The sequence below is a fragment of the Drosophila teissieri genome, chromosome 3L (genome assembly GCF_016746235.2).
Source record: "Drosophila teissieri strain GT53w chromosome 3L, Prin_Dtei_1.1, whole genome shotgun sequence".
Taxonomy (NCBI): Eukaryota; Metazoa; Arthropoda; class Insecta; order Diptera; family Drosophilidae; genus Drosophila; species Drosophila teissieri.
In genome coordinates, this window is record NC_053031.1 from 17,429,374 (window position 1) to 17,452,708 (window position 23,335).

At 41.1% G+C, this 23,335-nt stretch overlaps 2 protein-coding genes across 2 annotated transcripts; one reads left to right on the top strand and one right to left on the bottom strand.

Moving 5' to 3' along the window:
* Nucleotides 1–9,518: 9,518 nt before the first annotated feature.
* On the top strand, nt 9,519–11,240 carry LOC122617960 (probable G-protein coupled receptor Mth-like 12). Its single transcript, XM_043794028.1, has 6 exons — nt 9,519–10,019; nt 10,077–10,224; nt 10,281–10,454; nt 10,510–10,765; nt 10,829–10,984; nt 11,036–11,240. Exons 1-6 carry the CDS (start codon nt 9,519–9,521, stop codon nt 11,238–11,240), a joined length of 1,440 nt encoding a protein of 479 aa, XP_043649963.1.
* A 3,737-nt stretch (nt 11,241–14,977) lies between these two features.
* LOC122617701 lies at nt 14,978–15,312 on the bottom strand. Its single transcript, XM_043793653.1, has 2 exons — nt 15,174–15,312; nt 14,978–15,109 (listed from the first exon to the last, which is right to left on the bottom strand). Exons 1-2 carry the CDS (start codon nt 15,196–15,198, stop codon nt 15,036–15,038), a joined length of 99 nt encoding a protein of 32 aa, XP_043649588.1. The 5' UTR covers nt 15,199–15,312; the 3' UTR covers nt 14,978–15,035.
* Nucleotides 15,313–23,335: the final 8,023 nt, after the last annotated feature.

The following is a 23,335-nucleotide window of genomic DNA, read 5'->3' on the forward strand; positions in this document are numbered from 1 at the left end:
ATCGAAATACTAAGATGAATTCCGTAGTCTATAACTCATAAAAACCACTAAAAAATATTATATATATTTCTCAGTTCTTGAAAAGAAAGAAGGGATCAAGTTTGTTGAGAAGGGATTTCGGTTTGAGTTTTGATTTCGGTTTTAGAACTCGTTTTCGAACTGGCAAGTGTTGAAGCGCAATTAATGCCGATGGAACATCTGCCCTATATGTAGGGAAATTCCAAGTTCTGATGCGTCATTACAGCACAAACCTTACCCTTGGTTACCTCCATCCCAGCACCCCTTCTTTCGCATGGGGTTTCGTATGCCTACCCCTGAGAAAATCCACTTATCTGGTAGGGAAAACCAAATGTAATGATTCTTTCAGTCAACTTTTGCGCAATGAAAACTATAAAGATGGATTAAGGAAATTTGTTTTGAGCGATGATTCATCCAGAGAGAATACTTTCCTTCGGTAATGCATTTTGAAATCCCCTAGTATTATACTTTCAATTACTAAATACATAGCTTGTTTTCAATTTTATAAAAATTGACGATTATAATATATGGGTAATCGACCAATGTGTTACATATGGTTCGCATAGTAGTTGGTAAAACTGTTTCAACATGGTATAGTACAATATTTTTATTGAGCTTGTGCCAGTTGAATGGCTAGGACAGAAGCCATGACGACACGTGCTAGGAATGTATTAGAAGTCGATTCTCCCCCTGCCATAGGTATTACCCCCTGAATTTCTACCCACATGTCAACAACTTTCACGCCCCGAACTAAGAGGGTACCCTATTTTATTGTGGAGCCAGTGAAGCATTTCATTAGACATGAAGTTAGACGACATCTGCTACCGAAAAGGAACAAATATCGTAGGACACTCGGGAAAGTGAAGGTGGGCTCGAGTTACGTTGGAGTTTGACGCATGCCCGTCACGTAGGAGGGAAGGATCAAGATGATCGCATCGGATCATTATCATGATTGCAAATGGTAACGAGGAAACCCGCAAAATGTGGGACGAAGGGCGAAGGGCAGGAAGTGGAGTAGTGAACACATGTTCCTGTCGTGTGTGGGTTGCGCTTCGGATGGAATAATTAACAAGTATAATTTAAATTTCAACCGGAAACAGTTGAAACCGAAAACGAAAGCGAAGACTTCAAGAAGTTCGGAGGAGTTCGCTGCGCACTTACCCCACGATATGTAATTCAATCAACCAATGATTCGGTTTCAATATGCCGAGCTGAACCTCGAAAAGCCGCTTAATGTTTGAGCTCAATTATATGGCTTTTTGTGTAGGGTGCGGAGCTAGTGCCCCGCCCACTTTCCATCCCATAAACGCCTCAAAGTCGACTACAAATGGCGAACAAGGAAGTCGCACATAAAACGCGTCTTGTTTTAGCCCCGTTGCAAATTATGTTCGGACATAAAAAACCGAAACTTTCGTGGACTACCCGCTACTAAACCACTCCACTGAACCACCCACTCGGTCTGAGGGCAACCACAAAAGTTACTCTTTTATTTACCCAACGAAGGGCGAGGCCGCTGCTTCTCGATGAGGAAGAGGATGGAGTTGTGGGTTTTGGGCTCTGGGCTCTGGGATGCGGGACATGTGGCGAACAACAGGCGCAGCAAGTGTTAAGGTGGTGTTGTGGCGCCCCTTAATGGAATCAGTCCCCCGAACGCGACTCGCCTGCCCAGATAAAACATGAAACGCTCTTAAGTGTTCCTCGCAACTGAGGTTAAACACCTCAGAGGCAACCCAGTGCAACTCAGTCTGCAGAAGAGCCAAGTTGAGTGGGTGGGGTTTTCTCTGGTTCGGGGGAACCCCCTTGGCAACTATGTATTCCAAACTCTGGATGTGGGCTGATCGAATTAACTCGAAGGTGGGGATCATGACCACGTTGTGACTAAACTTCTGAAAGGAAAGGATTCAAGGTGACAATTAGGGTCGCCTTAATACATTTTACATATATTTAGAAAACAAGAATTTAAATTGCTTTTTAGCCACATAATTCCTGAGTGCCTAAACTCTAATTAATATTGAATTAATAAAGAAAGAAATGAATCTTATACGAGTATACTCGATTTGCTTTTTTTTGTGCTAGCTAAGATACTTTTAAAGTAATGAAAAGTTTAATCATTAAACTGTTAACCGTCCACCAAAGTTTATAGTTCACCAAAGCCATTCCAACTCACTCAAATTTGAATTCGTCAGTCTTAAACGCAACTTTTCCTTGCTCTAGAAACACTTTAAACTTCTCCATTGCCCCCGGCAAACAATCACTTAAGGAACCAATTCGCCCTAAGATGACTAAACTCTCCAAGGGTCAATGTGTCCCATTCACCGGGCCAATCATAACAGACCATTGATACTTTTGAGTCGCTGTAACAATGTGAATCTCACAGCGGAATCTCAAGAGCAAGATGGAATGGATGGGTGTACGCACAAAAGGAGGAAACCGAAATGCACAAATAGGCATTGAAAATGAAAACAGAGTCTTTAGTAATCTTCAGTGACACAATAAAACACAAAAAAGTAAAACAGCAGTCGTATTCAAAAGGGAAAACGAACCACAAGAAGATACGGCCTGTATGTGTGAGTCAAGTAAGTGGAAATAATCGCAGACAATAGAAGAAACGGGGGACCCCACTCGCACTGCATCCGCGTCTTCAGCCCGAGCTGCAGCTACTTCTCAGATACTTCTGCTGGCATGCGAAGTGAAAAGTCATATTGACAATCCCCGGCCGCTCGAGCTGCGGAGTGCATAAAGTCAGCCCTGCAGATACAGAGTCGTTGCACTTTTTAAAGTGTCGCACTCCTCCCTGAAAAACACCCAATGAGAAGTGGACTGGGACTGGGACTTTCGGCTTCATTGGGACGGCAGAGCCGGATTAACACTTAGAAACGTCGGAGTCACAGTGGCACAACTAAGTGAGTTAACTAACATGTTAAGTTTATAATGAACTATTATTCTTTGGTAACTGCTTACCTGATTAATGAGTGTGGTTTTAAATCAGATAAAGTATTATGTGCTTTAGTTCCAAGCTTGGTGACACTTTTTCAGCCCCATTCCAACCACTGTGCTGCAGTCTGCAAAAATTACGAAGAGTCTGACATTGACATGCTTGCCTGCTCCTCACTGAAGACAGAAGCTCCAACTCCAACTGCAACTCCAGCAGGGGAAAAGCAGATGCCCCTCATAAAGAACCGGGTGCAGGGATCAAGCTCATGCCCCGTGTGGGCGATGTCTGTACGAGATTGGAACTGAGATGAGATGGGATGGGATGGGATGGAGGCTTCTGGGCTGGGGCCCTGGCCAAGCTCTATTAATATCCGACTTCCTACAATTTGGTGAATGCGTAAATTGTATGTGAAAGGAAAGCGGACTTTAATGCGTCATAATTGATTCACAATGCGGAGGGCAAGGCGATGGCTTGATTGGATTAGCGCAGAATGTAGCTCACGGATACTTGCTCCCATATATAGTATGTACCCATACACCGTATATCGGTGTGTGCCACACACCCACTGCAATTGCAGCTTGACTTTCTGCCAAATTATTGATTTTCGTGGCATCTGCAGTGAGTTCATGCCGCCAGTAACTGGGTATCTTTGTGGGCGGTTGACTTTGCCATCGCTTTGCAGGAAACCCTTCAAAGTTCTTTTTGCCTTATTTTTCCAACGCAATTATCCGCTTAAAATGCCAAAGCGGGCCAAAGCAGCAATGGGCAAAGTATCTTTAAGATGCAATTCAGTTTGGGGGGAAACCCGAGCCGAGCCGGTTCGACATAATTGAGCGCTGTCGCCGGGCCCTCGAAAATAAATTTTCAATTAAACGCCCATCAATGATCCGACAGCTAGCTCACATACAATTGGTTTATCTCACAGATACGAAGACCAAGACGAAGATGCTGCAGCGCTCTAATGAAGATGATGCAGCGCATTTTGTAGGCTGCACGAGTCGAAATTAAGACAAAGTCAAGCCGAAGCCAGATGGACAAATGACCAGGAGATGGATGAAGTATCTGACTGATTCCTCGACAGCTGCCACGAATCGAAGGGGAAACTATAAAAATGAGGAGAGAGAACAGCGCGTGCCAATGAACTCTGTGGTCAAAAAAAAAGAAACCAAGTCGGACACATTTTATAACTGACCGATGCTCGGCAATTGCACATGGAAAAGATACTTGTGTTACCAAATGGCATCTGGTCTGCACCTCTGATTTCCAATAAGTGCCTCTTGGACTTCACAGAGAAAAATTCAATTTCTATTTCGACAGACACTTTTCGCCTCCTGCAGTTTCTCGATTCCTTTAGTCTCGAGGGAAAATCAATTCTTAATTCGACAGCTGTCGCTGGAAATTGATCTGTCTCTGCAGCGAAAAGCTGCAAAAGTACGAGTATCTCATGGATTCACATTTGCATCGCACTTTGAGTAGTGAGTGGGGAATGAACCCAAGCCGAGTCATTCATTTGATTGCCAACTCATATTTCCAAGGCGAGGGCTAAAAACGGATAAGCCCAGTTCCTTTTTCATCACTTTTTCTTGGCTGGTGGTCCTCTCGAGTGTTTAATTAAAGTTCATCTCGCTGCGTGGGTGGCTGCAGTTTCTTTTCTGATTTTTATGTGCTTTTATGTTCCTATACTTATTTTGCGCTGAATTCATTTCCTTTCTGGACTTTGGGAATCAGCTTCCATTTGAATTTTCATTTCGGAGGGGAAAAGCGACCGTTGTGAGCGCATTTAAATGTTAATTTTGTTTGGCTACACGTGCACAAGAAAGCAAGTAGTACGACAGAGCACTCTAAGCAAGGTAGTCGAACACGTGATACCCTGCTGCCATTTTAAAGAACCTCATTTAATTGTATTGTATTGTAGTATATAGCCAGTCATTTTTTTGTGGGGTCTACTTGGACACTTCATCCCAAAATTCGTGTTTTTAGAAGCTTTGGATCTTAAGGTCTTATAGGTGTAGCTTATATTTACCGAGAAACCAATATGCTCAATATGTCGAATGGGTATAAAAATAATAACAACTGAGGCCGACAAAGCGCCAAGAATATAGTGTTGAATGTCATTAGCGCTCCGTCGCCCATGGGCTCTGTGCTCTGTGTTCGAGTTGGGGGAGTGAAATCCAGTTAAGTCGAGAACTAAAACCGAACCAAAAGTGGCCAGGGGGCAGTAGATAAAAGACGGGAGGGGTGGGGTCTTACACATCCGTAAGTGGCCAACTTGATGACCGGAAACGGCAACAGTTATATGTGAAGAAACACCTGAGGCTCGGCAAAGTAAACGAAGAAGCGAAGGTGGAAAACCGGGGAAGGGCGGCCGGAGAGGGTTAGGAAAGAAGTGGCACCTTTTCTGGCTCTTCTAGCTCTCGGCGGAATTGATTGTCCACCCACGCCGAGCCTCACAATTGACGCAGCTGGGCACAGCTGCACTTTTCCAGAATACCTCTCAAGTTCAGGGCAAAAAATTGGCAATTCAGGCGCAAAGCTGTCAACTGTGAAAGGAAAGCCGGCGGAGATACCTCTGATTCGAGATGGATTCAGTGAGCGGGCATGCACATGAATCTTAAAGGGTTTGGTAGGTAAAAATATATATTCTTTTAGGATTTATAGATAAATAAACTGCATAGATAACTACTAACTACAACACATGCATAATCGGCAGTTCTATTATTAAAAATAAAAATATTACTTAAGACATAACAGTACATTACAGTACAGTTTAGATCGTAATAAAGAAAGATGGGATTCAAAGTACCAAAATTTGTTTCAGTGTAAACCGGGCAATTTAGCAAATGGCTAGCGACATGCGCAGATTTCTTTTGCCTTCGTTGCAAATCGCTGCAGATGCGGCGTTTAAAAATAGCCAACATGTCACCAGCCAAGCAATGAGTGCAGCAAAAGGGCCTGAATAGTGCGACAGAGTGCAACTGCATCAATGCGGCAATGAGGCAGATCGGAAAGCCAACTGACAGGGCGGCAAAAGTAACAGCTGATTGGGGGAGTAAAAGGTGCAATGTGGAGTGCTTGGATACCCTCATTGAATATCTAATGTATTTCATATTAGTGTTCCTCCTCTCAAGTTAAAACCATATTATAGATATGAGGTTCATATCGATTCAATTTGCACCTAGTTAACTATTAGGTGGATTATATTAATGGTAATTAATATAGCATATTACATAATGGGACTTGTTTTAAAGTCGTGCATTTTATTCATCTTTTTATGAATACCCCTTAATGTACTTCCATCTATTGCTGATTCAGCTGGAGTCGTTCTCAGTTTCCAGGTCGTGCATTTTCCGCGGCTCCTCCGCGGATTGCGATGCGCTTTGATTAGGCGCCCATGCGAACGTTTTGGGGCAATGGATTCACTCCAGACTTCATGTGTCGATGTTGCAGATGCCCGCTGACAATTGCAGTGGAGGGGCGCAGTCCGCCGAGGGGGAGGATCTGCCGCGGAGGTGCGAGAAGGAGGTGGGCGGACTGGGAGGGAGCTGAATCGGGAGCGGGAGGGAAGTTGTCGTGTGCGTGATGCGCATGAGCGAAGCGTCATTGCGCCTTAAATGGGAGCAGCGCAACTTGAAAACTTGCAACATGGCTTGCAATGCTGCACTGCTGCACAGAGAGAAAAAGTGGGTGTATCACTTCGTCAATACAATTTCATTATTTTCACATTTTATTATGTCTTTGTAGTTTTTTTTGGTAGTTATTAATGAAAGCTCAAAGCATGGTCGTCATATTTTGGTGTATATGAACAAGTACATGTGCTTCGATGTGTTACAAAGGGAACTTAGATGGGAAACAAGAATATGCTCGGTGCATTGCCCATACAATTGAGAAGGAGGAGCATTCGAGCTGCCAAGACAGGAAAAGCCGCGGGAAGCGGGGACTTTGATCGCACGGAGTGGGCTTGCGATTTTAGACATTTCTCATTGTGCTCATTGGCAGTTGTCTGTGCAGCGATGCGTTTATTAAAGTCGGGGGTGCTGCATGGAATACGAAGGGAGTTGGATGAAGGTGGCTACCCTTTATCCTCCATAAACGTTGCCTCCACCTCCGCCACCTCCGCCACCGCCGCTGACTTTATCCCTTGCCCCCTGGCGCAGTTCGCTGCCAAACTGAAATTGGCATTGCCATTTTTGGTAGCTCTTTTGGGGTCGCCCCCCCTTTCGACATTGACAGACCCATAATTCTCGAAAGGGGCCACCCCCCCTTCGGGAACGTTTCCTTTTGTGAATTATTGAAATTGCGCAGTTTTTGCGATTGATCTCCGGCTGAGCTGCAGTTGCAATCGGCTCGTTTCGCTTCTGTTTTGCTTGGCTGCCATTGCAGGCAGTCGGGATTCAGGGTCAGATTCGATGTCAGACGTTGCCGGCAATCAATCAATCAGAGAAATAGCCAAGATATCGCAGGAGCAGGAGCAACAGTATTTTCCGTTTTTTCTCCAACTTTCGGGAAAGCCAAGCGAAAGACTTCATAAGGCCACGACAGATCGAGCCGAGGGATATTTATGATAGCGTCTGACACCACTAGTCACGACGGAGCCCCACAGAGATTCAGCTCCAACAAACGGCTTGGAAAAAGAAAACAGATTCAAAATATCCATAGGTACACATTAAGCAGAGGTCTTAAATTTGACGACGTTCAAACAATAATACTCGGTAGGGGTCGTGTAAGTCGTAGTTTGAACTATAGTATATAGTGTATACAGTGATTTAAATTAGGGGTACGTAATATCTAGTGAGTATACTTGGAACAGAGTAACTTAGCCAACTAACCAACTCGGGCCCATCCACATCACCTCGACTAATAAACCGTTCGAAGCTTCGTTCTTCGGATGGTGAGGGATGGTAAGTTAATTAGTATTAGCCTACTGAAATAAGGAGGTAGTATAAGGTTCGCGTCCTAGTTTAGACGCCGTAAGGCAAACAGTAAAATGTTGTATTAAACCGATTGAAGTAAACTCCATATTTCGTACTCCAAACAGGAGGTCCGCACTCAAGAGTCGAACGGACTAGCGAGATGAGTAGGTGTTAATCATGTAAGGACCACCTAATTCCTTTCACCAACTTCTTGTAAATCCAAGACACCCCTGGTTTTATTGATAATAGACGAAATATGATCTGAAAAATATTTTCAGTAATTACCAAAAATCATAATAAATACCTCAGACGGAGCCAAACAAACCTCTTACCGAAAACAACGAGTGGCACGAACTGCATCGTGTTTCATTAGCCCACATAAGCCCATTTCCATATCCACATTCAGTAGCACCCAAAAACATTTAAATTCCTCGGCAGACCCCAGATTCGATCGAAAGTCAATGCCAAGATGAGGAAACAACAAGCCAGGAGACAGAATTCGCGCTGACTAAAAATATCACACTCCACGTAATGGTGTTTTACTTGAAGTTTCACTCTTCGCTGAAATTCCATGGGGAATTCGATGGAATTATAATGAAAACAGAAAATGGGACACCGCAGTCGCACTCCCGTGAGGATGAAAAGAAATCAAAACCAAAAAACTGAGCTTGTGGGGGAAATCAGAACGAACCAAAGGTCCCCGAGAAAGATCCCACAGATATCTGGGAATAAATCAAGAAATAAAACAAGATGGAATGTAGTCGAGTTCCCCGACTATCAGAGACCCGTTACTCAGCTAGCTAGGAAAAAATAAAAGATAGAAAAAAGTTTTTTGACAAATCGATAGAAATTTACAAGACATATAAACAATATTAAAACATTTATAAAAAGTCATCATGTGGCATCATGTGGAAACTATCTTGTGCTGCGTTTATGTTTTTAAAGCTGCATTCTTAATCTCAACATTCTAGCTTGAGAGAGGCTTGATCCTGAGATCGTGGCGTTCATACGGACAGACGGACGGACAGACGGACATGGCCAGTTTGACTCGGCTATTGATCCTGGTCAAGAATATACATATATACTTTATATAGTCGAAAACGCCTCCTTCTGCCTGTTACATACTTTTCAAAGAATCAAGTATACCCTTCAACTCTACGAGTAACGGGTATAAAAACTTATGTTTTGTTATCGTTTGGAACGTTTCAAGCAATAACGAGTTTCTAGAGAATTGATTTCGATTAAATTGTGTTAAAATTCTGTCATATTTTAGAAACCTTATGTTTTATACAAAAAACCAGAAAGAACGATATAGTCGAGTTCCCCGACTATCTGATACCCGTTACTCAGCTAGTGGAAGTGCGAAGGAGAGAATTCAACACTGACAGTATTTGGTGGTTTGTGGGCGTTAGAGTGGGCGTGACAAAAAGATTTTTGACGAATCGATTTTTAACTCTGCTATTGATCCTGATCAAGAATATATATACTTTATATGGTCGGAAACGCTTGCGTCTGCCTGTTACATTTTTTTCAACGAATCTAATATACCCTTTTACTCTACGAGTGACGGGTATAAAAATGATTAATCTGCAAGCTATTTAACGCACAAAAAAATCGGTTGGAAACCCAGTCGAGTTTTACTTTCCGTGCGAACTATGCCTTTGTGGTTGAAATGTTTTTTCACACTTATTATCCTAGCCATCGCGAAAAATTCGAGTGCGGAAATTCCACCCTGCAAATACGATGAAACCATCAATATTTCACATGTTAAACCGTTCAATGATGTCTATATCTATGAACATTTTGAAATTCCAACTAACTTGACCGGCGAATTCGACTATAAGGATCTAATGGATGGTTCCAGAGTTCCGGTTAAGAGCAATTTAAGAGCCTGTATCTGCAAAGTTAGGCCCTGCATTCGAATCTGCTGCGCCCGCAAAAATATGTTAAGCAATGGAGAGTGTAATGATGGCGTGAAGAAGGAAATTCAAATAACAATGTTGGACCGAACAATTGAGGATGAATTGTCATTAGCAGAACTAAAGATGGTACCGCAGTATAATTCCACCAAATTGATGGTTTTAAGGAAGGCCTTTCAGCCGTGGGACGATGTCTTTTTTTTTAGCCTAAAAAGAGATGAGTACACAATGCTTAAGGTTGGATATCGGATTCCCTTCGGCTTCCCTAAATCACTCCTATCGAACTATTTTCAGGACGGATCCATATTTCTCCACGAATCTGACGAATATGTGTCCAATGATAAATACTGTCTTTATCCCGAAATCTATTCAGACTTTCCGGAAACCATATGGTTTGTTTATCATCAGGTCGTCGGAATCGATCTGCCAGGAGTCCGCGAGCGTAACAGCACCTTATAACTATATTATTCCAATAAACTTAAATTAATTTTCTTTCAGTTAATATTATATCGCTAGTATGCCAAATCCTTATTCTGGCTGTTTATCTTTCTGTTGAGAAGCTTCGGAATTTATTTGGAAAGTGTCTGATTTGCTACATCTTTTGTATGTGCATGGTTTATTTCTTTTGTACATTGTCCAATAGATTACTAATCAGCATTTGCGCTGCCGCAGGTTGTTTTATGAGTATTATCTGCTTACAAAGTATTATAAAATTTATCCACTATAGGATACATCAATTACTACTTTAGCGTTTCAATGCATTTATGGCTTTCTGTGGTCAGCTTCCATTTGTGGAAATTTGTGACTTCCCTGAATCGTGACGAACCACGGTATCGATTCCTCATTTATAACACCTTTGTTTGGTGTACGGCTGCTATTCCGACAGGAGTGATTTTTTTAATGGACCAAATGAGCGAAAATGATCCAGACAAATTAGGAAACTTGCCAAATGTCGGTTATATAGAGTGCTCTGTTAACGGTGTGTTTTTTATTTAAACCGTTTATTTTAATAGCTTACAAATATTAATGTCGTCGTTCACAGTCAGGAGCCACTTTTATACCCTGATCATAATCCCAACAACCTTTAGTGTGACAATGTCCGTCCTAACAGCCATTTACATTTGGAAAGTAAAGAGGGAAGTCAAGAGGTTCGCCCAACAGGACCAAGGCTCTACGACCTGTATTGAATTCGATTTTCAGACGTAAGAACTAGACTCATTTGAAACTATACCTATTTCATATCCTGATTTTAGTTACATAAATTGCCTGCGACTTTTTCTGATTATGGGCGCGTTTTGGCTACTTGACCAACTTGTGCGATTCCTGGATCACCATTTCATCATGTTTTCCAATACAAATCGGTATATATATGCCTACATAAAGTGCAGCTATGGAATAATCCTATTATTTTTGCTTATACTGAAAAGCAACACACTTAAAATTATAATGGAAAGGTAAATACTCTATGGCTATACTCAGACATATTTTTAAATAACACTTTTCTATCTTATCAGCATTCGGAAAACACGATTTATGCCTTGTCACAAACAAAACCCAAACTAATCCAACTAAACCATGCTCAATTTCTTCTTAGTGCATTTGTGCCCCTCACATTTTATGATGATTTTATAAGTTTTTATAAAGAAACTAAGTGCCTACTTCGATGTATTATGTGTTAGTGTATCAAAAAATGTGAGTTATGAAATATATATACATATAACAAATCCCCTCATATTTAATGCTTTGCTGTTCCGTTTCCGTTTGCCGACACATGAAAATTACAACACGCGACTTGCCATTTTAGACGATAAATATTTCGGCCACCTGTGTGAGTGTCTCTGATTTGTGTCTGTGTGTGTTTCTGTGTTCGCCGTATCTGTAAGTTCGTCTTAGGGCGCACAATGGCGCAAAAGATACAGAAATAAAATTTTTGATGACAACGGATCGTTGCATGGGATATCGCATTCGACAGGTAATAGTTCAAAGGGGTTGAATCAAATAATGATTAAAATCGGTTCAGTATTTTAGAAGTTACACGTGTTCAAAGTTGAAGTTTTTTGGGTTGCAAAAGAAGCAGGTGTTTTTTATAGAAAATTCGGTCTTTGCGGTCGATTTTTAAGTGAAATATGTAACAGACCGGCTTCTTTATGGTCTCTTTGGAAAGGGTCATCAAATCTCGGTAAAACCAAGGTAGAATAAATGGATAATATTCTTTGCACGTGCAGGCATACCTGTTTTACCGAAGTACTAATTTTCACATATTTTTCAACTTTGATCAAAAAAAATAAATCGATTCCCTACCATTCCCTGGGTTTGGAGTATGGGGTGTTGTTCTTGAATATGTTCTTTATCATAATCAAAAGAGATCGGGTCCCCCGACGTCCCACCCCGAATTTCCAAAGCAAAAGATACTTTCAACTCAGTGTAAAAATCGTGCAATTTCTGCTACAAGGGCAGTTGCTGCGCAGTACGAAATTGTATAGCGGGCATACATTTATTCCTGTATTGTCAGCTTGTTTTTCAATCCCTGACTTTGAAATGATTTTGAATGTCATTACAAACTTTCACCTTCGACCGAACTTGGCGCGCTTTTTTCAGTCTTGGTTCGTGCGGCAGCTTCCATTGAGATGATTGAGCTTTGGTTTCCACGTCATAACCATAAACCCACGATTCGTCACCAGTTATGACCCTCTGGAGCAAATTTGGGTCGTCGCGGACAGAGTATAATATCTCTTTAGCAATGTTCATGCGATGCTGTTTTAGGTCGCAATTGAGCAATTTTGGTACGAATTTCGCGGCGACCCGTCTCATGCCCAGATTAAATCAAAGCAAGAGAGAACGCTATAGTCGAGCTCCCCGACTATCTGATACCCGTTACTCAGCTAGTGGAAGGAGAAATTTTAACTCTGAATGTTTTGGCGGTTTGTGGGTGTTAGAGTGGGCAACATGACTCAACAAACATAACTCTCCAGCTTCTATAGTCCTGACGTTTATACGGACAGAAAGACGGACATGGCCAGATCGACTCGGCTATTCATCCTGATCAAGAATATACATATATACTTCATACGGTCGGAAACGCTTCCTTCTGACTTTAAAATGAGGTAACAGTAAAAGGTATTTTTGATTCGACTCAATGCCATTCGAGTGAACTCCATATTTCGTACTCCAAACAGGAGATATGGAAGAATCGGACGGAGTAGCGAGATGAATAAGGTTCTAGTCATGGAAGGACCATCTAATTCCTTTCACCAACTTCTTGTAAATCCAAGACACCCCTGGTTTTATTAATAACAGACGAAATATGATCTGAAAAATATTATCAATGATTAGCAAAAATAATAAAAAAAATACCTCAGACGGATCCAAACCTCTTACCGAAAACAACGAGTCAGCACACAGCCCCTCCAAAGTGGCACGAACTGCATCGTGTTTCACTAGCCCACATAAGCCCATATCCATATCCACATTCAGTAGCACCCAAAAACATTTAAATTACTCGGCAGACCACAGATTCGATCGAAAGTCAATGCCAAGTTGAGGAAACAACAAGCCAGGAGACAGAATTCGCGCTGACTAAAAATAACACATCCACGAAATGGTGTTCTACTGGCAGTTTCCCCTCGCTTAAATTCCATGGGGAATTCGATGGAATTATAATGAAAACAGAAAATGGGACACCGCAGTCGCACTCGCGTGAGGATGAAAAGAAATCAAAACGAAAAAACTGAGATTGTGGGGGAAATCAGAACGAACCAAAGATCCCACAGAAATCTGGGAATAAAACAAGAAATAAAATGACACTCAACGCCCCGCTCCACGAAATCAAAAGGAGATGTGAAGTAAAGAGAAGAGGGGCCATAAAATGGCCAATTATGACAAATTTCGTAGTGAATGCTGGTAATGCTCGAAGAGCATTTCAAACCGTTTCCACTCCAGAACCTCTCAACGTCATCATTAGCACCCGTAAAACCTCCACCGGCAGTTAAAGCTTTAAACCCATTCCCAATTACGAAATTCCCTCAAAATGTTTGACCTGGAAATTTGGAATACCCTTGAAAAAGGTACAACTTTGTAAGAAAAAACGCAGATGCTTGAATTCTAAAAGCAAAATGAAGCAAAGGAAATTTGATAGCTTTTATTGCACACTGTTTCCGGTGGTTATAAATTTTTATAATTTGTATATTATATTACTTAGAAATCGTATATAAAAGTTTATCTAAACAAATTTTAGAAAATATAAGTAATTACACTATTTCAATGAGGATATTAACCCGTTAGACTTAAACTCAGTAGTTTTTATGTATGTATTAAATACTAACTCCTATATATTTTCCATTATCGCTTCATTACTTTATACAAATAATATATGTATAATTTAACCTTTATATATACATATGTATCGCTCTATACAAGATTTAGATTGACTTTGAACCTCCCAGAGCCCATTTCAAAATACTTGCTTTCTGTTAACAATGTAGCCCAAATTATAGCCTCTAAAATAGAAAAGACAATCTGGAAGATCGCTAAAAAAGTCGAAGTCAATCCTCCACCAAGCATTTAGCCTAGATTCAGTTCAATTTCCACAAAGTTCAGATTGTGGGTCAAGTAATTTCAGAGTCTTCCGCCTTCTCCACCTCCAACGTCTTCTTCTGTTTTTTTTTTTGGAGCTCCTCCTTTTGCCAACCGATCGGCAATTATCCCGGTAACGATTTTCACGACTTTTCCTGATCTTCTTGCAAGTCGCCTGCCATCTATCTCTCCCTCTCTTTCTGTGGAACAAATTTATTTTACCTCAAAAATAACCATTAACAATTTTTCTCTACTAATCTTTGCATCTACTGGCCCGGCCAATAACTCCCCCTCCACCCCCTGTTCCGATGGCACAGAAATCCGATCAGAGAAAGAGCACAAAGTTTTCCATTACGAAAAATTGCTTCAGGAAAATGGTTGGCAATGTATAAAAATGTCAAAGATCGCATCGTTCGAATTAATGATCGGGGCCGTGGAGAAAGAGAATGGTGCACTGAGAACGAAAAGGAATCAGCTCAACCAATTTGAAAATGATTGAAAATAATTATTCTGATTTCCTTTAAAACAGATCCCTAAATTGATATAGGTTTTGCTTTTAAGTTGAAAAAGTACCTATTTTCCTTATGCTAAGCCCATTTAATCCTACAATTAAACAAGTTGTGTTATTTTTTCAATGCCAGGATGTATTTGCTTAAACCCATATTTAATTTTGGCAGCATTCTAGCCTTGTTTCACCCAACCAGCACAACCTCCTGGGCAAGCAGGCTGAGTCACAGCTGCCAGCAGAGCGATTGCTACAAAATCAGAAATAATACTTAGTAATCCAAATCTAGTCTAGTTTGGGTTCTCAAAACTCACCGATGAAAGTTCCAATGTGGGCCATATTGCTTTAGTCTCTAGACTTGCGTAGAAAATATAATGTTTTCCCTTTGCAACGCGGTTTTTATAGACCCAGAAAATTAGTTCCGGAACATTTCTGATTCAGGATTTAGCGCAGCAAATGGACACTTAATTCTAAATGTCAGCAGTAATTAGTACTTTAAAAATGTAAATTAAAAATTTAAACTTTTTTTATATAGTTCTTAAAGAAAAGTATGTTGCTGGTAATAAAGCAATCCGATTTTAATACGATTTTCTTTTAGATATATGTTAAATGGATCTAAATGCTAACCAAATTATAAGACATATGCCAATCTTGTTCTTATATTATTAGACTATCTTTCTTCCCAAAGATAGACAAATTTTGCTTTGTGTGAGTTGATCGGGAAAGTGGGTGAGGATAGACCTTGGCCACAGTTTGGTAGCTGAACAGCACTTAATGACGTCATTACAAGCCAGCACAGCACGTGCTCTTCCTCCGGCGAAGGAGAAAAATGAAATAAAAATTCAAATTTGAATTCAAATTTTCAGCTCAGGGGTGTATGGTGTATCTAGTTTCATGAATATGCAAATTGCCAAGAATCGAGGGGGCAGGGACATGGAAGTTGGGACTGTGGTGTTGTCGTGCGTGAATTGTAAATAAATTTATTGCACCCGCGAATTTCTCTGTCTTTCGCCTGGTGTTCCTACTTGTTGGTCTACACTTTTGGCTTTAATGGTTTGTTCATGCGGAGTTTGAATAATAGTCACAGTTGCCCCATTGTTTCTATGGGAAAAAATCATGCATATGTAATTCACGTCTGGCGAGGGTGCCAAATTATTTGGCAAATGGCAAAAATGCCAACAATGACAAATGATTTATTGGGCCTGGGGGCGGTACTTTCCATACTTTAGATGGGAACCGGAAGTTCTAAAGTGACAATCCCCAGCGAAAATCGATATAAGCGTACTCAAAATCATGAACTTGACAACTGAAAATGTTTGGAATACGAGCAATGGGATCAAATTGAGAAAGTAGAAATGTCTTTGGGTTCACTTGTCATTTGAGTTCAAGTTCAGAGTATTGTCTAATGAATATTACAACTACGAATCATATAAAAATATCTTATTGAATCCGAATATTCCGTTTCATTCTTCAAGAGTAATTATCTTGAATTCACAACTTCATTATTATGTCAATGACCAGTGCTCTTAACTACATGAGCACTTGGGAATTATTTATTTTCCGCGGAAATTAAAACATTTGAGATGCCTGCACAGAAGCAGCAACGTGGCGTATATCACAATTTGTAGGGGGGAAACCCCAGTTGAAGGCATTCGATTTCGATTCCTTTGCTTCCCGAGAACTGGCCAACTGGATCCTGCTCCCGGTCATGGCCATGGTCATTAGTCTGGGCTGGGCCCTCGACTCCGGATTCCTCCATCTGGCATTTCAATTGCCACAGATCCAGTGCGATCTAGACCTAATTGATTGACTGCGGCGCAGGAAGGTGCCGATAATATTTATGCCACGTACGATTTGGATCCTCTTGCTGCCGCGCCGAGTGCAATTAAAGTGCATTTTCCATTTTCCACCGAGAACAATGAGCAATCTTAAAAGATTTCCACGCCGGCACTCAGCACGTTTCCTACATAAACCACAAGCACCAGCAAGTAGAAGCCAAAGATGAAGATGATGATGATGATGATGGCGGCGCAGCTGCTCCAGCTACAGCTACAGCTCCAGCTTCATCCTCCTTTTTCCGAGTTGTTCACAGTTTTCAGAGAAGGAAAATTATCTCAAAGGAGAAGAAGTAGAAGGCAGCAAACGGTGTACACGAATCGCTGCAGAGGCGGAGAGATTGCGGTGCAAGTAACAAGTGCAACGTGGCACATTTTCGAAAGCTCCTCCGCCACTCACGATTTTCACCCCAGGAAAAGCCAGCAGGCAACATATATTTTCCCATTCCCTCTGCTCGTCGGAACCGCTGGGGGTCTACTTTATTTTCGACGGCGTTTGTAACTGGCCAAAATAATGAATTTTCAAACCCATAAACCTCAAGATCAACGAGCGACCAGAACAACAAAACTATTAAACTTGGAGGCATGTGGTTCCTAACACATATCTTAATAAATAAGGGACGTCAATTATTACCTAGATACAACTTACAGGAAAAAGAATAAAATATTTAAAATGACTATATGCCAAGATTATATTAACCAATAAAATACTTAGATGTCAGAGAAGGTATCTTAATGGCAAGAAAGAGTTGCTAGTGAAACTAAATCTTTTGCAGTTGCTGAAACTCAAGACACCTGGAGAAAGGATACCATTCTAGTCGCTACGCTTTCCCACCTCACTTCAACATGATTTTCTGTGCTTCTTTTAATGGAGGATTATCCAGCAAAACAGTTGCAACAGTTGCATCCATCAACTGGAGAGCGGTGCTTTCCGTTGGTGAGGTGGCTGCCCTAACTTGGTTTCTTTTTTCCTGCTTTTTTTCACATATTTTCTGTTAGCTGTAGTTGTCAACACAAAAGTTTGCCGACCAAGGAGGCTGGCGGGATAAAAAAGCAGAAGAAATCGCAGCAGGCGGCGCCAGTTGAATGAACTCGCCGGAAAAGCTGAAAAATGGTTCAGTTTCGTTGGTCGCAGTTCTGTTGCTGCTCGCAGTTTTTGTTGTATATGTTCTTGTTGTATATTTCTGCGGCCAGGTAATGATGATGTTGCCAACGCAGCGCAGCAAGTTCCCCGTGAAAGGAAACGAGGCCAGACACAAATGCTGGGGCAAAATCAGACACCGAAGGAGGGCAGCAGTATACTACAGCAGCACAAAGAACTGCGAGCGGCAGGAAACGGGCCACAATAGGACAACACACGGGATGTGACGCCATGCACTGGGAGAAATACGTTAACTGATCATACAACTTTGTTGAAAGTAGAGAAAGAAGATATTTCGTTTTATGCAGAGTGCACATTCAAATGCACCGCCACTGGGAGATTGGAAATGGGATGGATCGGCATCGTTCGCAGCAAAAGAAGGAGGAGCACCGGCAACTGGAGCAGGAACTGTCTTAATCCCACAATCGATGGATAGTGAGAGGCTGAAGAACCCTCCAACGGGCCGAAGCCATCTGCGCAAAGCATCTAGGAATCGATCGATCGGGAAGTGCGGGGGAGCTACGCAGATCATCTGGAAACTATATGTATCCAAACGACCAACTGCATTCAGCGGATGCAACTGCATCTACTGCGGGGAACTTTTTCATCACATGCTGGCTAGCATTTGGTAGCATCTCCCTTGGAGCACCATTCCTAGTTCTGCTCCGCCTGCCCAGCCTCTTCCACTTGCAAGTCAATGGCGTGTAAAATAGCTGGCGGGCATTCTCCGGACACTCGGACATTTGGACATTTGGACATTCGGACAGCGAACGGACCTCTTGGACGCGCGGATGGACAGGCGGAGAAACCAGACGAGACGGCTGCTGGCTTTTGCATATGCACTTCGATCAGAGATGACCGATTTTAATGTAATCGAATAAACTCATTCTATAAATAATATCACACTAGGAATTGCAAAGAGCAATCAGTAGATTCACTATGAAGTCTTAAGCAACTAATATAAATGGGATTTCTAGTCTTCTTATAAAGCATATGATATCTGATCTTCTAAAGTTAGCAATCTGAAATATAATAAAATTTAAATGATTTGTATTAAAGCTGTACGTAAGTACAAATAATAAAATATATAAAATATTATTCTATAATGACTGAAGCATAATCAAACCCTTTCTAGAGTGAACTAATCAGTACACAGTATTTGCAGCATTAGGTGAACCTCCTTCATGACCACTCCAGATCGCAGCTCATCTCTGGCAGCTGGCGGGGATCTGTGGAGCAAGTGAGCGGCAGCAATTGAGTTGATCGAGAGGGGCTGCAAGTTGCAGTTGCAGTTGCATGTGGCTGGAAATTCAGAAGTTAAGCAGACGCGAAATGCAGCTGCCGTTCGATCGCCAGATCGCCAGTTTGCGATGATCATGATTATGGCGATGATAATTATGGTGTTGTTATGGTTGCTGTTTTGCCCGTGGTTGTTGTTGCCACTTGTGCTGGATGTAGCTGTGCTAAAATTTAATAAGTGCTGAAATAATCAGCGCTGGCTTTGGCTCTATGCAAACTTGTTGCAATCATTATGTGCTTTTCGTTACTTCGCTATTGTTGTACTTCTTGTTGGCCAAGTCAATGAACTTGGCAGTGCTCGTTGTGGCTCGGCTCCGTTTGTGCAATGTGTGTAATTCAAAGCGAAATTATAATGTTGAAAAAATTGTGGCCAGCGAAAAACGAGTTGTTCAGTACCCCCACTTCGACTCCCCCCTCTTCACAAGCTACTACTCCAATGACCCCACTTCCTAAGCCCCCAGCCCTTCGTCCCTCCTAATAATCTCTTGCAAAGTGTATTTCTGATACACAGAATAAGTATTATTATATTCTATACACTAAACAAAAGTTTCAACAAAATTACAATCCACCCATACTTAGTCTCATAGATTGTAATATGATTATATGATTATAATATCTATTAATAGTTTACAAACTCTTATTCAATTATAACATATATGTACATTTTGTAATATGTAAATTGTAGATATGCGAATATTAGAGATCATACCTAGTATACCTTCAAGCCCACTTACACTTTGTAAATTGTACGAATTGTACTGATATGTAAGGGTATTCTAAATTTGGTAGATCTTAACGCAGAAGGCATAAAATAACTTTTATGACACATAGAAAATGCTCGTTGTCGCCGCACGTTGTTGTTGCCGGTAATTAAATAAAATTATGTTACAGACCTGTCCCCCTTTTTTCTGGAAAAAGAAGCCGCCCCAAGATGAAGAGTGAGTTGACAAACGCTGACACGCGAGAAAAAAGGGGAAAAAACACGCGAGCGAATCTGGCAAACAAACTTGTATAAAAATAGTTTTAAATGCAAAATGACATTTGACAGGGAAAAGTTGGGGGAACTATTGAATGTCGTGCACTTGACGTCATCTGGCCAATTGAATGGCTCATAATTTGATTAGCACTGTCTGCTAAAATGAGATACAAACTTTAATTGACCAAATATTCACAATGCACTAATACACTTTGACTATTGGTGTTTATTGTATTGGTGTATCATGTTTTATTTCGACCTATTTGGAACCCTATTATAAAAAGCAAAACATAAGGTCATTATTGAAGGTTCGATTACAAAGTTCCAATCCTGCTAACTCACTTTGAGATGCAACTTTACAACTCCACTATCTACCCACTTCAATCAGCCTTTATTTTCCATTTCCAACTCCAGGGCAAACATCTCTATCACAATTGAGAAATCATCGCAGCGGAGAGGTGCCCGAAGGAAGAGGATCGAAACAAATTGGTTGGGCATTAGAAACACATAAAACTTCATTAAGCTCGTATTCTACTTTTCCAACTACCCACAAAGATAATAACGACTGTGCGCAAGTGCAGCTTTTACAATTAACTCGAAAGACCATAACACAAAGATACGAGGCCGCCAGATACAGATAGAAAGATGAACAAAAGACAAACTGCAGGAACAGCAACACAATCTATGATGAAATGACGAGGGTTTGGCCCCCAACCTGGATGGGCACTGAAAAAAATATACAGTACAGGGAGGAATTGAGAGAGTTTGGTATTAAAATCTATTCTGCCTGGATTTTTAATGTTTTCTGGATATCTATTTATCTTTCCCCATCCTACTCCATATCATATCACTACAGAACTTAATCCAATAATTGTATACACATATATTTGCAAAAGCTATAACTACAGAATGTTGAACATATCTTTTCATATATTTTGTTAATGATACTCCCTTCATAGACTAGGTATTTGCACAACAACGAAACAAATTTCAATCTTAACCACTTTATTCCCAATTGAAAGAGCTTTCTAATAATATTTCTCACTGTGCACAGAGCAACAGTTGCGCCGCTTGAGAACATCCGTTTGTTGAAGTCCAGGGACGGCTTTTATTATTATCATTGTTCTGCCACGACTCGTTCTTTAGGCCATACTAGCCGCCGATGCCCCTGCTGCACTGTAAGTCGACCAACTGCGGCAACGAGAAGACGAAAAACAAACTCAAGTGAATTGCAATCATAGGAGCCCATTCAGCAGCAGAACCAACATAAAAAACCAGAGGCAAAGCTATAAAAAAAGAGGAGCAACTAAAAAATAACTGGGAAAACGGCGTACAGTGATTGCTCGTAAAATATATATGTTTTTTATTTTGTTTTGCCATTCTAAGGAGTTTGGAAAAGTGATTCTAGGGAAACTAAGACAAAGAAATGGGGTTACAAAAAGTGATTTTAAGCATGGCAAAATTAATTTTATTTTACTGACTTGTTTGAGGTCATGGCTTTATAATTAGAAACTGAATATAAAATGTATATGATCTCTAAGCAACTTAAATTTATAAAATGGCTTAAAACTGTTTTAATCGATTGGCTAAGATTCATTTGAGCACAAACACTCTTTATGGAAAAAGTATTGGTATACATTTTCAGAATACTATTGTCATAAAAAAAGTTACGATCGCTGTGCTATCAATGCCTGGGTCACGCAACGCCAGTGATCACTGCACTTGCAACAGTGGGTACACAGCTCCGGTTGTTTGAGGCTTTTACGCTCGTCATCGACCCCACTCCTGGGTGACTCCACTCCCCCCGAATCCCCAATCCCCAATCCCCAGACCCAGAGTGATAGAGCGGTTACCAAACAGAGTTTTCCGTCTTTATGGCCGGGGGAATGAAATTTGATTCTCGGAAGAGTTCATTTGTAGCGGCTGGAATTGAAAATGGGCTGTCTGCGCTTGGCTCACATCCAGGTAACTTAATTAAAGTGCTCGAGCCAGGGTTGCCGCGCATCGCAACTGCACCTCGCAGGGTTGCCAGGGCAACTAACTAATAACAAATTACGAAAACATTACTGCCAGCCATTTGCAGTGCAATAACATCTGGTAATGGCAATGGGCGTGCTCCCAGGGGGCGTGTCCCCCGACATCGGCAGAAGTTTTTAGGCAGTTGCCACAGCCAGGCTGTAAATTCTCTTGCCAAACATTTTTCACCGCCCCACTGAGTCAGTTCCTGTTGCCTTTACTACTTTCACGTCTCGCACTGTTGTTCCTATGGCTATTGTTGCTACTCCCCCCGAAATCGAAATCCACATCGACATCGACATTGCATCCCCGTGGGAGCTCGCAGGAGCCCGAAACTGCAATCACACCTGTGGGAAATGCAATAGCAACAAGCGCAATATTTCATATAAAACTAAAACCCCAAAAATTGGTAGAAATTCGAAAATAATTTAAACATTGTATTACCTGAAATATTATTTGGTGTAAACCACACAGTGGCGTGATATAAAATATCAAACAGAGTTACATAAAAAACACCCCAAACTTCCTATCCTTCTAATAGAATCCACGTACATATTTAGGAACTCCGGCTCACATAATTTGGTGGTTCTTAGCAAAATTGATTTCTTAAGGTAAAAATACAAAAGTTTACAGCTTTCCTACAATTTTGATTACCCTTCAATTTGTTACTTTTCTGACTAAAAGCCAAAACGAAACTATTTCAATGATCGCGAGTGTTTTTTGGCCTTGCACATGTAGGCAAAAAGTGTAATAGAGATGGCAGCACGTTAACCCGATCTGCGAAAGAGATGGCTGCAGTGGCAGTAAACAACAAATAACAAACAACAACGGGAGAAACAATAACAAAGCGCAAATTGTTTGCTTTTGTTGCCGACGAGGATAAATGCATTGATTTCTGACAGTCGACAGTCGGCGGCAATCGCTTTTTTCGTGTCCACAGAAGCGTGAAGCAACTCGGAGCAAAGAAGCCCTTTGGGGTGATATCCCCTTTTCAGCCGTACTGCCCCTCACCCCTACCCACCCCCCTCCAAAAATCGCTCAATTGCTTATTTTCATATTTCTTATCCACCGAGCAAAAGCGGCATTTAGCAATTGAATGTGTTTTTGACGCAAGTGCTTGAAATAATTCCCTTACTTTATTTTTTACGTTTTGCTACAGATTACAACATTGGACCATAGACATAAGAATAATTACTATAATAATGTATT